This window comes from Hirundo rustica, chromosome 28 (assembly GCF_015227805.2).
Source record: "Hirundo rustica isolate bHirRus1 chromosome 28, bHirRus1.pri.v3, whole genome shotgun sequence".
Lineage (NCBI taxonomy): Eukaryota > Metazoa > Chordata > Aves > Passeriformes > Hirundinidae > Hirundo > Hirundo rustica.
Window position 1 is genome coordinate 5,159,006 of NC_053477.1, and position 15,211 is coordinate 5,174,216.

At 45.8% G+C, this 15,211-nt stretch overlaps 1 protein-coding gene across 12 annotated transcripts in view; it reads right to left on the reverse strand.

Annotated features, from left to right (window-relative positions):
* Positions 1–7,994, reverse strand: part of ANK1 (ankyrin 1) — a 55,067-nt gene extending 47,073 nt beyond the window's left edge. For all 12 annotated transcript variants that reach the window (XR_009208523.1, XR_009208522.1, XM_040087715.1 and 9 more), the window contains exon 1: positions 7,011–7,994. Coding sequence is in view for 10 of the 12 variants with exons in the window: in XM_040087715.1 (XP_039943649.1) it covers positions 7,011–7,136 (126 nt within the window). In the remaining 2 variants the exon portion in view is untranslated. The remainder of the gene's footprint in view (positions 1–7,010) is intronic.
* Positions 7,995–15,211: the final 7,217 nt, after the last annotated feature.

A 15,211-nucleotide genomic window follows, 5' to 3' on the forward strand; every position in this document is an offset into this window, starting at 1 on the left:
AAGAAGGTGACAGTATTTAATATTCCTCTGCAGAGACTATCACAGAGACTATGGTTAAAAATCAAACATAGTTTATATTCTGCCAAGGGTTTCAGCGTGCTGTTCTCTACACTTCCAATTAAAAAGTTCCAACACAGGCACATGAATGCATCCTACAAAGCCTGCAAAATCCTGTCACCACAGTGTAGTGACGGACCAAAGCCTTCACTTCTGCTTGTTATCTTGCTGGAGTACCTTTTCTCCTAAACAGGAATCCTCCCGGTGCCCTGGCCACGCACACACAAACACGCGCGGGCACACTCTCTCCTTCCTTCCTCATCTCTGTACAAATATAGAAACTTCATCTGTTTTCTAAGTGCTCTCCTGCTGCTGCGTTCTCTCCTTTCACCTCCCAAGACACTTCAGTGAATACCTTCTGCTTTGTCTGTGCTGTAGATTTTTCACAGAGGATGCAATATTTTGAAGCCATAGATTTAACACAGTCCCCTACACTTGCAGCCCATACACAGAGATGTAAGGCTCTGGCTTAAAGTTTCACCCAGTCAGCAAAATCTGCTTTGCAAATAGAAAGGGAGCTTGGATTTTTGCTGCTGCTTGCAGAGTTGAGGCTCAAAACATGACACAATCATCTGTGAAAGAAAATGTGAATTTTTAGATGGTACTGTCATGCTGAGATGTACCCTTAGAGAGAGAAGGTGTCAGGAACTTCCCTCCACCTAGGAAGCTGCCCTCTACTCACTGAAGGTCTTAACAAGGCTGGTCTACTCAATCCAGAGCTCATGCTTTCAGAACCTACCCTCATGGCATTTTGAGAGCTGGAGGTGTGGACTGCTAGAAAGATATAAGTAGGCCAGGGAACCCAGAAATTTCTACCATCCTTGATCCACCCTTCCATCATACCATCGGTGATGCTGTACCTTTCCAGATCACCACAGAGAAGTTGCATTTCTGAAGAACCTTGACACGCTTAGACAATTAAAACAAATTAGCATAACTCAGACCAAACTTCTAATTTTAGCAGTCTGTAAATCTGCTTTCCTTTGAGCTCAGATCTAGCTTGCTGTACCTCAGCTTCACCACACTGCAGGTGGTTTCCTATGGTGGATAGTCTAAGCCCACCAGGCTGTCACCTGCAGGACTTTTATGAAGGCACTCTCCTTTGTGTACACCCTCCTGCAAATATTTGCTCCAGGCAGGGTTCATCCCTACATTCAGCCAGTGCCCTCCTGGGGCACACGTCCTGACTGAGGTGCCAGGCACAGAGGACAGGGCACAGCTTGAGAGAACTTGCTCCTGGAGCAGACTTCTGAATGCTACAAGGTTTCAGATGCTGCTCACCTCACTTCAGCACAGTGGGCTCACCAAGCACATAGAGATGCTGTTATTACCTGAATAATTTAAGAGCCTGCAGAGCAGCAGCGCAGAATAGCACCAACATCCCCCCAGTGCTTTTTCCCACCAGCAAATCCCTGCAGCAGTGGATTTTGCTCCTACCCAATATCCCTCACATCCAGATGCCCATATTCCTCTCCTGTTCACCCCACCCCATCATGGGGAAAGGAGACAAAGCAGCTCTTGTGCTCTAAGACTCTGCAGGCTGCATGGTCCTTTCTCCTGCTGCTGAGCTGCAGCTTGCAGGTAAGATACCAGCACACCTCCCAGCAGCCAGTGAAGACTGAGGTGGCTGACAGCCATCTCTGGCAGGATCTACTGCCACTGAACGCAAGAATCTCAGTAGCCTAATCCAGCAATGGTACAGTAGCTAGATATCCATGGGAGCAGGAAACTGGAGCTCAGAAGTCCAGTTATCATGGGGATGTTCTGAGCTACCTGCAACTGGATCTGCTGAAATCCTTTGCCCTCCTGTCCACCACTCTCTTCTCTTCATCCTCTCTAAACCCAGCGCAAGCTGAAGGCTGCTGCAAAGAAACAGCCATTTGAAAAGATGCAGGCGAGCAGAGAGAACAGACCCAGCGGCTGCTCCTTGGCAGCACTCCAGCAGCGATTTCTCACCCCAGTTTCTCATGTGCTTATTGCATAATTCTGACAGAGGTGTCTTGATTTTCTATCTCGGAATCCTAAGCTCAGACCACCCTGATACACCCTATCAGTGAACAGTCATTGAGTGACCTCTTTTGCTCGTCACAACAAGCACAAGCGTAATCACCCTATGTGACTGTTTAACTGTCCTTCTAAGGAATCATCTGTAATTGCTCCTCTGTCTGATTGAGTTTGTGGTTGTTGGTCCAAACCCTTCCTGACTTGTTCTAGTCACCACATTTTCCTAGCTTCCAAAGAATGGAAAAATTAATCTATGTAAAAGCATTCTCATCAGCATCTTCCATGTGGCCCAATTATCTCAGTGCTGCCCCTCCCCAGTTACCTCACACACCTCAGCTTGGAGTTTCTTCTGACAGTTGTTATCAGCCATTTAATTGCCCACATTTATCCCTTATCCATGCTTGACTATCAGAAGGGGGTCACTTGATCCTCTGTGCTCCCTTAGCTCTTTCCCACCATTTCACTCCAGCTGGTGGAAGAGCTCTCTCTCTGCCAAATGGAAGAGCTCCTGCCAAAAGGAAACACCTTGCTCTCACTTTCCCACAGAATTCAAACCCACTCTCACAAATTTCTTGTCTCCCTTCTCCAAAGCATCCTCTCAGCCTCTCCTGGCAGGACGTATTTCAGTGTGTAATCTTGAGAACTAAAACATTTCCTGCTGCAGCATGCGGAAGCAATATGGCACTAAGGATGCGTGCCAGACTGTAATGTGGAGATCCATGAGCCCTCAGGCTGGTCAGCATGCTGTTTTCAGGAAACTATCAACTAGAAAAAAGCCAAGGAGCTTTCTGCAGTGAGTTTCTTATTAGGAATCTCTTACTATTCAAGAATGCATTGTGGGAGCTGCTCTACAAATCCCTAACAAGAGACTGTCTTACCCTTGAACACTTGCAAGAGAAAGAAAGTAGACAGAAGCAGAAAAGGATGTTTGTTCCTCATTGTACCTTCCCTTCCTGCTCCCCTATCCCCAACCTGGCAGGAAAAAAAAAAAAAAAAAAAGGTTTAAAAAAAAAGTTTAAAAATAAGTGGTAAATTCAGGCAGCCTTGTTCATTTGTTCTTTAGATGCCAAAGCAAAGTTTGCTCTGAATGTACTGGGAAGATGTATTGCATCTTTCATACTATTAATTTAAACACTGATAGGAATCATCGCAAGAATTTCCCTTCAAGCTTTTGGTTAGATCGTTATTTAATACTGTAGCCCCAGTTATGCTGCACACAGACTGAGTATGCTCTCACACGTGCACTTGATGAGTCCTTTGTACATTATTGGTGCTGTTACTGAAGTCCTCTTGTTATTTGCTGCATAGCATTCTTGTCACAGACATTTTAGAGGATCCAGTCCCCTGCTCCATGAATCTTGTACGTCCACCGAGAAGCACAGCTGGAATCTGCATCTTTGTAGAGAGGCAGATGAGGGTGTCTGCCCCTATTCATGCTTGACTAAATATTTGGCCGAATTCAGTACCAGAATAAGTACACGTCAATAGGAAGAAAGACTTTCATAGAAGAACTAACTTTTATTTATTAGTCTCAGTCAAAGCATGTCAGGTTGCAATGCCACCAGCCATCGTGTTTGTGGGTTGGACAGTTTGGGCCCTTTCTAACAACCCATTTGGTGAGCTCTGCCAATACTTCCAGAATTCCTGGCAAGGGATTTGGTTCTTTTTCTATCTTCAATACATAACTACAATAATTCACATGAAACTCAAAAGGGACTCAATAACTGTGTTCACATAACAAGCTAGAGAGCTGCCTCATAAACAGTGTCAGACCATCACTTTTCCACTTTTCCAATGTGTTTTGCTGCTGCCCACTGGCCCTGGCAAAGACGGGACTGTGTCTTTCAAGTGCTCTCCATGACTTCCCAGGGAGGGCTTCCTGCCAAGGTAGCCTTACCACATCTGCAGGAAAAGGAAAAGAGTGTTCTTGACTATCACTGCCTCTCAAAACCACGAAAAAGGGATGTATAGTTGCATCCAAAGCACAGATGTAGCTCCTGTCAACCACTACTTCCCTGTCAGTGCAGATGGTCACATCAGAAACTCCACATGCAGCCCTGAAGCAACGACAGAACGGCTCTAGCCCCCTACAAACTGCCCATCTAAGGAAAATGCACAGAGATTTGAAGCTACAATCCTGCAGCAGGAACAGCAAGAAGCCAACCCAGATGATGCTTGGCACATTCTCTAATAGCAGTGAACTTCTATTAATTCACACTCTCTTGCTCGCGTCTGCTCTCTGTCACACCTTCCTGTCTGCAGGGTATCATCAGAGGTCACAAACACATTGTGCCACAGCCCTGGTAAGTCTTCACAATTCAGCACTTGCACTAAATGTGGGAACACATAGGACTATCAAACACTTGCTCTCTGGGGTCATCCTGAGATTTAGACAACCTCCAGCCACTCTGCAGAGCACACAGATCAGGAACACTTCAGGACATGCCTTGCTCTTTCATGTGGCAGCTCTGCCCAAAGCAGAAGTACGCCTCGGCTGGACAGGGAGCATGGATGAGTGACAAGGTAACATTCCTTAAATCCTTGATGTAGCCCCTGTCAAACGATAGCTCAGCTGTCATCATCTTGAATTACAAAGGCTGGGTGCAGGGAATATTAGAGGAGCGACAAGGTTATACATCTGGACTGTCCTTGTGCCAAGAGACAAACAAGAGGTAGAAAACACAAAAATGGACAGTACACGGTCAATCAGGTTATCATTACATGCACTTAATATAAAACCCAAGAAATTGCTATGGAAACTGGAAAGCGACAAATACAATTGTGGTCCCAAGGAGAAGGGTTTTGGGAAACACAGCATTGAATAAGGGAATTCACTGCCTCCAAGTATCACAGAATACAAGGTTCTTGAGGATATAACCATGCAGTTCATGGGACATATACAACCACACAAAAATTCCAGGAAATGCTAATGGATACTAAACTGAAGACATAACAGCTCGTAACAGTAGCTCACATGGAATGGGATAAGAAGATATTTTTTCTGAGACTGTCATCTCCTTCCCTCTGGCTGTCTTCTCTGTTTTGGGTCATGTTACGACTTCCCCGGATCACAGATCATGCCTCTACTAACTTTCATTGCAGCTATTCTTTGTGGGCTCAACCAGATATCAAGACACTGACACCCTGCACTGTACAAACATCAAGCGAATGAACAGCCTCTGCCCCACAGAGCCTGTGTCTGTGTACAAAGCAAGATACAGCCGACAGGCACTGGCAGAGGAACAGAAGGAGCCAGTGACACCACAGTGGTTTCAGTACATTCCAACAGCCAGTGCAAGGGCCTTTGGCATGGATATGACACGTCCCATGCAGGCTCACGGGGCACTAACAGACACCGACTTAACCCAAATCAAACCTGCACAACTGCTGCAGCAAATCAGAATGAGAGATTCCAACACATCCTGGCAGGCTTCTGCTTGGCTCCAAGGAGACTTGCACAGGAAAAACACTGTCACTAGAGACACCAAGGCTTTGGGGCAGGGGCTAACAAGAGACAGCTGGCCAATAGAAAAATGTCCTGATTTGGTGGTTCTTCACATCAGATCCCCTTTAAAGCCCTCTGGCAATGTGAGAGGCAAGCTGCTCCATCAGCTTCCAGTACAAGAAGCCCTGCAGGGAACAGCCATGGACCTGAAGGCACTGAGCAATTATTATCACTGGAGAAGGAGGCATCCAACATGACAGTGTGGCAGCTGAATGACCCCCACATTCAACTACACAGCTGCTGCCTACAGACCTCACATCTGTCCTGATGTGTCCACTGATCTCCCCCTGAGGAGCTGCTCTTTGTGGACACAGACCTCTTCAGGCTGTCCTGGGTTAGGTTAGTTGGCCCAGCTTTGAGAAAAACAAGACTCTCCTCAGTACTCTCAGGGCCCAGCTACCAAGATGTTGCAACAGCAGAGCACTGCTGTGAGGTTCCTGCTCACAGGGGCACATGGAACTCTTCAACTCTTTGGGTAAAGGCAGAGGAGAAGCCCACCTAAGCATTCCTGTACCATAACCTCCAATCAGATTGATAATCCTTGATTATCCTTGCTTTCACCTCTCTCCTCGCTGCCTTTCTGCACTGATGCATAGCACATACACCCTCAGACCCTGCTGTGAGAAGAATAGTCACATTCAAGAGGTCTTCGAGGGGCAGCAAAGCTATCTTAGCAACATGCCCGCTTGTGCAGGAAGCTGGCAGCAAGAAAAAACTGGCAGCGACTTTCCAGAGAGGAGCTACAGCTTGAAACAGCTGGCAGACCCCAGGCTCCAGCATGCTAATGTCAGAAGAAAGGACAGACATCTCTTCATTGCCCTGATCCCCCTCACCTGCTGCCAGCAAGGAAGGATGACCCACATCCCATGCACAAATATAGCCTGCCCCCTGGAGCAGCAGAGCCCACAGACCTCTGTACAAATATTCCTTCTCTGTTAGGGCTCTGCTCCTGCTATGCCCTGGTTTCAGTATTCTGGTGCAGATTAAGCAAGACATCAAAGCTAGTCTTTCACTAGAGAAAGGGGTGGGGGTCTCTTGTCCCTAAGCTCTGAACACAAAAAGCAATTGTGGGAAACTGAAGGAAGCTAGAAGCCAGCAATTTTATCTCAGAGATCAATTCTGTTACTGGGCTGAGTGAGTCTATTAAGCTGCCTTGATAAACCCCTCACTTCCCTTTCCCCTTCATTAGGCTTTTTTATATCTGCACTCCCTCCCTTCCCCCGTTCCCCACAAGCTGTCAGGGTAAACAGCAGATTTCTGGTCCCAAAAGTTGTCCTCTGTTTGACAGACTGTTTCTTGTGCTGACTGCACGGAGGTTTGTACAGGGACCAGGCTTCCCCTTGTCACTCTCCCCGCACCCTCCAATCCCCCCAAACACAAACAGCCCTCACTGTCAGAACCGCAGGCAGCTGGATATAGGGCTGCCTGCCCCAATGCCACTGACCTTTTTCTTCCGATCCCGAGAACGGTTCCTGCGCTTGCGATTGGATTCTTCCTTCTCCTTCTGCTCCTGCAGAGCCTGAGCCTCAATATCTTTGATTTTCTTCAGCTGCTTAGCTGCTTGAGCCATGGCTGGTCAGACTGCAGTCCCCTCTAGAGCTCACACCTGCACTTTCCGTGCGTGCAGCACCCTCCAATTCCTGGCCGAGGAAGTACGTTCTCCTCACTCAAATGCTGTTGACCCAGATGACTGTGAAAGCAGTAATGAGAGGAAAATTGAAAGCAGTCAGTAAGCCCCAAAGGACAGCCAATGTCTCCAGGTAGTTTCTAGATGCAGTCTGGAACACCTTTATAAACCATTAATAATCCCAAATCCAGCTGTTCCAGAGGTTCCATGCACAATGGCAGCAGCCCCTGACTGTGTTGGCACATCATGCAGAAGCCTTGTGGGACAGGACGCTGGATTGGTGCTGTGCTCTCTCCCTCACTGTTTGTCCTGCAGTATGAGAAGAGATGCAGGCAGTCAGCCACAGGAAGGAAAATAACTCCCAGCAATTAACGCATGATGACAATAGAGAAGCAGTGAAAAAGGAGGCTGATGCATTTCACCCGACTCCTGAGTTCTCTGTAGCAATGCCCAAAGAACAGTAACCTGCATGTATTCAGTCAGTGGCTTTACCACTGCAGTGCTGCTGAGGCAGGCACATATTCCAGTCTCTCCAATTTTCTTCCTCACAGTCAGTCTCTGTGCAGCAGCCGCATCACTCACTCACTCTCTGGGTTAAGATTCCATCTTCTTTCAAAGGGAGCAATAGGGAATGGCTGCATCGGTTAGCAGGCAAGGCAGCATCTCAGCTCAGAAGACAGCCAATAGTGCAAAGGATGTGCCAAGTACCGGAGCAAAGTGCAGCTTAGCAGCATCCTTTCCTCCTCGCATCTCTCCGCTGAGTGAGCAGCAAGAGGAGGGGAGGGATCTTAGCTGTGAGCAGGCGACAGAAATGAAGGGTTCAGTCTGCTCTTCACGCAGCAGCAGCAAAGTAAACACAAGCTACCAGCTCCTGCCCACCCAGGCATCACCAGAGCTCTGAGGGTGCCGAGGCAAGACTCCCAGAGAGTAATGCATCCCTTCTCCATACACAGCCCTACATTTCACCTGCAACTGTCTTCCAAAAGCACAAACAATCTGTCACCCTGGTTTTTCGGAGATTTTTAAAGCCTTTTGATTGTTCATAAGATGGAGTCAGACTTTTTAGCTACTGTACAATATTGGGAGCAGGTTTTGCCTTTTCTCACACATGTAACGTAAACGAATCCTTTGTTTTTCATTCTCTGTCCTTTGTTTGCATATTTCTAACCTGAAAACAATTGTAACTGACAGTTAGTCTGGCCATTGGGCTGGGAGGTGAAAACTCCAGAAGCCAATCCACAGCCAGACCCACAAATGTATAAAAAGTAAGAAATAAACAGGCAGAGGGGCTCTCAGCCTTGGCAGCCTTGGGCTCTCTCGGAGGAACAGCTCTGCCCTGCAAATCTCTCGTCTCCGTGTGATTGCTTTGCGTGTCCCGATCACAACAATCCTATGTTAGAACCTAGGGGTGAGGCCTGGAGGAGTGACTTTGGTTCCTGCACACAGCACCAGTGCATAAGGAGGCCATCCCCAGGCTGAGATGGGGGTTTTTGGGGTGGGTTCTTCAGTGGGGACCACACCATCTCCTGCAACAAAGTGTGCTTATCTGTTCAGGCACTTCTGAGCAGCCCTGCCTTAATCAGCTCAATTCTTGTCCTTTGGAAAAACATTGCCTAGGTGCAAACCCATGGGCAAAGCACCCATGGGAAAACTAGCTGCACAGGTGGAAGCTCTGCAAATGCTGCACTTTTCTGGAACCGACTCCCCAGATTCATGGCAGTAATGGTCCCTTTGATGAAAAGATGGGAAAGCAGGGATTAATGTCAATTCCTCAGCAACTACTCGATGATCACAGGTTATTTAGACTGGCAAGAAGCTGAGATGGAAACTTAATGGTACAGACACCGTAGGTCACTTTTTTTGCTAGAGCAAGTTTTCTTGCATTTTTTTCCTTTTGTTTCTTTTCCCTTTGAAGTTTCTCCAGTTCTGTTTCTTCACCCATAGAGCAAGGAGCATGCTAAAATCAGGAAAAAAGACTGGCACATCATACAGTTTTTAAAGAATATGATGACTGATAATACAGAGGAGGTCCTAATAAAATATGAAGAATAAGAAATTACTAAATTTTGCGGTGTGTTTCCTAGTAACACTTTAGTTTTGTGTATTTTACCCACACCGATAAATAAAACACTCAAGTCTAGATACAGCTGCACATCTTTTTGTAGCATGTTCTGTCAATGCCCATTAAAAAAACCAAAACAAAACAAAACCGCCAACAAAAAAAACCTCACAAAATTAAACAGAAGCTGCAGAGTTAAAATGCTCCACGGACAGAAAGGAGCTGGGAGCACAATAGAACTATCACCCTAATTGAGCCTCCTCCACATGAGTCCTTTGCAGGCCATATGAGGCTGAGGAAACATTACCTTTGTTCAACAACAGGCGCACAGGAGGCAGTTGCCAAAATTAACCATAACGCACTGGGAGCACCTCACTACTAGTTGTTGGACTTTGCATTCTAAATCAGCTCTCTGCTAGTTTGCAATTCTTTCTGTGGAATTTCCTAATTTTTCAAAACAGGGAACTCAGGAATGACACCAAGTTCTGCTGCATGCTACAGCCTCGTTTCCCACCAGATGCAGTCAACCCGTCTGGGCATCAACTGCTCAGTGCCAGGGGCCACCCCGAGCTCCTGGTATGACCAGCAAGGACGCCTGAGCCTTTGCTCGAGTCCTGTCTTCCAGGTTCCAATGTTTAAACAGGGTCAGACTCCAGGCCCACTGCGCGCCAGGGCCTGCACATTGGCACACAAGGCATGGCTGTGCTGCACTCCAGGCTTTGGCACAGGCATTCTTTTTTATCCCGATGTCAAGAAAGCGCGCTGCAGACTGCTCCACGGCATCAGCCGGCGGGAACAGCCGCCCTCTGCCTCTCTGCGGCAGGACAGAGCCTCCTTCTACACACAGATCCCACCTCTTAACTCCTTATAAGCCAGAGCAGAGGGAGAAGCAAATAACCTGGAACTGAAGAATGAGACGCTGAGGCTACTCAGGATTTGCATCCTCACAGCTTCGGAGGACGCTGTGACCATGAGTTGAGATGCCTCAGCTGCGAAAGGGCAAAATTCCTGAGTTTGCTCTGGGAATTGGGAGCAGAGTCCACCAGCTCTGGGCACTTCACCCAGCTTGTTGAGCCTAGGAGTCGCTTAGAAAACTTTTTATTTTGTCACTGCTGCTTTTAACCTGCTAACCTGTTTGCTGGCTTATGCATCAGGCACTGTGTTCTTTCGTTTTCTGCGCAGTGAAAGCTCGTGAAGGGGAACGCGTGAGACCTCAATTATCTATTTCTCTTTTCCTGTTCCAGACAGCTTTGTGTAATGTTTACCAGATGCTCCAAACAAAGGGCTGGAATAAAAAACAGCAGCATTAAAGAATAGGGACACTTAATGAACTCAGAGGGTGGAGTTTTAAAAGCCATCTATGAAAGAAGCTACTCACAAAACCAGCCTGGACTATACTATTCCAAGTTAACAGCACGGCTCAGAACTGTAGTGCTCAGAACTCCGAGTTTTGCATGTGCTTTGAGTGACCATAAGGGGCATACTTTTCAGAGGAGGTGCAAGTCTCATTAATATGGGTGTACTTAGCAGCCAAATCAAAGAAAGACTTATGCCATTGGCAGGCCATTCTGCAAGTGCAGACTCTTTAAATAGTTGAGTGCTACTCTTGGACTATGCCTAAGGATATCTTGACTCCACTCTTGGAGTCTGGATATGCTTAGGCATAGCTAGCCTAATGTTCTTCAACTTTGCCCGCAGGCTTATACCCGATAAAGCCTCAAGACAAGTTTACTTGGATGCTTGGCTGCCATTCTGTTTAATGCACAACGAGGCACTAATTCGAACAAAAATAATGAAAATATTTCAGTGATTTTACAAAGAAGCACAAACTGCGTATAGTGAGGCTTGAAGGAATCTCCCACATATTAGCAGGCAGACAGTTCAGGAGGCAGCTCTGTATCACCACAAAATTACATTAGGATTGTATGCCCTTTGCTTTAGGTGACCCCACTGGAGCAGGGGTTGGAACAAATGACTGCCAGATGTTCTTCCAACCACACTCATTCTGCAGTTCTGTGATACATGAAGGGACTGCACATGATAGCAGAAAAACTCCAGACTGAAAGAAAGGTGATAAAAATTGTGACTGATACAGAGAATACACAAAGTAAAAAAATAAAATCATTATTTTACACGCAAAGGAGAATCGGAGACAGCATATTTAAAACAACAACAACAACAGCAAACCAAAACCACCCAACTCTATGGAGGGTTTCTACTATCTTTCTTACTATCAACATTTTTATGTTGAACAGAAATATCCTTCTACTCAACATAAAAATGAAATGTGGAATCCACTCCTATGGAATGCTGTGAAAACAAATAAATAAATGAGGTAGATAAATTTTGGAAGGATAGGTCCATCACAGACTATTGAACTTGATGGAACTACAAGGAAAGACTGAGAAAACTGGGTTTGTTCAGCCTGGAAAAGAGAAAGTTTAGGGGTGACCCAATTGCAGCCTTCCTGTACCTGAAGGGAGCCTACATGAAAGATGGAGAAAGATGTTTTACAAGAGAATGTAGTGACAGGACAAGGGGAATGGCTTCACCCTGACAGAGAATAGGTCGAGATTAAAATTCTTTCCTGTGAAGGTGGTGAGGTACTGTCACCAGTTGCCCAGGGAATTTGTGATTGCCCCCTCCCCGGAAGTGTTCAAGGCCAGGCTGGATGGAGCTTGGAGCAACCTGTCCTAGCGAAAGGTGTCCCTGTACACAGCAGGGGGTTGGAATTGGATGCTCTTTAATGTCCCTTTCAATCCAAACTATTCTATGATTCCATGATGCTACGGTTTGGGCCCAGTCTCCTTCTCTAGAGGCCCTTAAAGGACAGGTTCATCGGAATGCTGGAAAGGGGTGCTGAAGGGAAGATGAGACGCAGAGAACTTTTTAACCTCAGCTCAATTTTTTTATGTTCCTGGCCATAACATTGGTCCTAAACCCCTGTGCCTGTAGCCCCGTACATTACTGCATAACAAATCATGACTTGAAAAACCATTAGACACATGAATTGCAAAATACCACTAAGTCCCTGCCTTCCCACAAAGCAGAGCAGAGAATTTGCTTGAAGGACTTAAGATAGTCCCAGGTTCAGACTCCATATGTAAATTAGAGGGAGGAGTTATTGATCTAATGCACTTCAGGTATAGCCCGAAAGACACCAAAAGCCTCACCTGCCAACCCCAGGAAAGGAAGGTGAACTTGAGTAGATGAATAGCTTTTACCAGTGTAGCTGAGAAAGATACTTGCACTTTGCTAAGGCTAGAAATGCTTCCCTGTTCAAACTCATTTTCCTTATCACCTTACCTAGAGCAATACTGTATTTTTCAGACCCTGATTATAACACAGTTATGTGCAGCTGGACATAAGCTGTCAGAGCTTCCAGACAGTGCTACCCTATAACATCACAATTCCCTTTTCTATCTTCCTTCTGCGCCAATATTTGCTGCTTGGACTTTCTGAGCCCTGTGCAGAATCTGTGTTGAAGGTCCCTGTGGACAGCAATCAGGTTTCCAAACAGATCAAAGTGCCTGTCTCACAGCCGGATAGCCAGAGAGATGAGCAAGGGTGTCTGCAATGGCCTGTAAAGACACTGTTTTATTCTGTGCTTTTCTTTGTCCCCAGCCTTTCAGCCATCACCTGCCGACCCCCTGCTGTATATACTCAGGCAGTTCTGATGGCTTTCTGCAGACCAACTTCTGTGATTTGCTTTGGTCTCAAGAGCATGCTCATGAACACAATACAAAGGAGGACAAGGACACTCCTAAAGTAACTGCAGTCTTGCCTACTTCAGACTGCCGAAGATCTTCACCAGAAGAGAACACACAGCAACTGGAATCTTCTCCCCCGGAGAACAAGCTCCTCCCAGCAGGACTGACTGTAGCCCTGGTCCAGGAAATCTGCTGACCAGTAACAATTCAGTACTTCCTATGTGACACCCTTTTATCTTTTCCCCCAAGATACCAGGGAGGATTCCATCCTTACCAAATTCTGGGTTCAGAGCTGCTGTTTTGGTACCTCCCTAGCTGCTAGGATTTGAATTGATGCTTAGCTCTCTGATGGGGGGAAGCAGCATGGCAACTGAACGGTCTTTGGCAGCAGTGGTAGCTGTTTCTCAAACATCTGTCTTGAATTTTGACAGCGTGATTTAGAAGTTAACTGGAAGTAGGTACCTCTGCCATAGACGTAAGATTGTCCTGAGCAGGAACTTCTGTTTTGGACGTTCTCAGTCAGGAAATATTTGGCCTATGACCGATACCAAGCTTCTATGTGTTGTTAGTGTATGGTTGGTTAAAAAAAAAAGGAACCCTAGAGATCTGCTGCACATAAACAAAAGCTCATTGTCTTCACCATTCATGCAGGACTCAGGACAGGAGAAACAGGGTATAGGCTTTGTCATTTCACTTAAGTCACCACATAATTTTTTTTTATTATTATTTATTTATTTGTTTGTTTTTTTAATCTTCTTTGGAGAAGTTGTTTGGGAAGTATCTGGAATTGCAGATGATCTCTTGTTGCTGCTTGCTCCTATTGGGTAAAATGGGGAAACACAGGATGACAGTTTCAGTAAACAGACTTTCTCCTTTAGCTGAAATGTACCATGTGCACTTATTAGCCCACATGTTAGTAGAAAATTTTCAATAATTGTATTTAATTATTTGTCACACAGAACCATATTTATCACTTTCTCCTTGAAAACAGATTATTTTTACTATGATAACCCACTGTTACCTCAATCACATTCTGGGATTCTACTATGTGACACAAATGACAAACACTGACAACAGTCACTAGAGTTCACAGGGCAAAGTATTTGGCAAGGGAGAACACAAATACTGACAGAGGAACCCTTAGGAAAATTATGCCACAAATTGAACAAGGTCATTATGTGCCAGTTTCACATACAGAGCTGTCCAACAGAATAGAACCTCCCATAAGGAAGGAAGCATGGAAACAAATTCCTGACTCTCTGCAAGGTACTGCAGTTGTTTTAAGAGATGAAACATGTAGCTGGAGTCCTGCTCTAGGTCAAAAATCAATGCTTGGTGAAGTTGCTGAGATTCTCTGTATTCGGGGCAAAAGAATTTTACATTCAAAGCTCAATTTCAAGCATCTATTTTTAGGTAAATTATTCTGGCTGACAAGCTGTGAAGATAAAAGATGCTGCAGGCCTCACCTCAGCTGCTGTAAACTTGGTCTGCCTCAGTCAATCTGCATTCCTCTAGTACTTGCAGAGATCTTGTGGGGATCAGATCTCAGGAAGGAGCTCTTTCCCTGAGCTAATTAAGGTGGTTCAGTTCTTTTTAGCTTTCCTGAATCATCTCACTGATGAGCTTTCAGAACTGCTGTAACCCTTTAAGATCATTCTCCTTTCAGTTAGTTTCTTTCAAGAACCACAACTCTAGTCCCCCAGACAGTAGTTTGCTGCTGTTGGTTGCATTCAAACTCTTCCCTGCACACTGAGAGCTGGAAGCTGACATTCTGGTTCACCCATCAACGAATTAAGAGCAAACCTGACAGTGTTGAACAGAGCAAGTCTACCCAGGTGCCCAGTATGATACCTGGCCGTGGCACTGCAGAACCTCCAGGAGCAGCTGTTCACACTGTGCTCCGTGGTACAAAGGTTCTTGCTCTTCAAGACAGCCAGATTTCGAACCTGTTTTGGCTTGGCAACCCTCTCAAAAGAAAACAAACACAACCAACCAACACAAACCCCTTCAACCCCCTCCCCCCATTAAGTAATTCTCTAATGGTAGGATTTGTTAGGTTTGTTGGATTCGATTCTAAAAAAAGAGGTCACCTCATTCATGGCTCCCAAGTGTGGTTGTCATCAAGTTAGCCCACACAAATTGGGATTTGTTATTATTTTTTAATTAAAAACAAGTTAAAAATGCAGCCTATTTGATCAAGTAATGCTTTTTATAAACAGCTTGCCTTCTAGAAGACAACCTTGTGACAG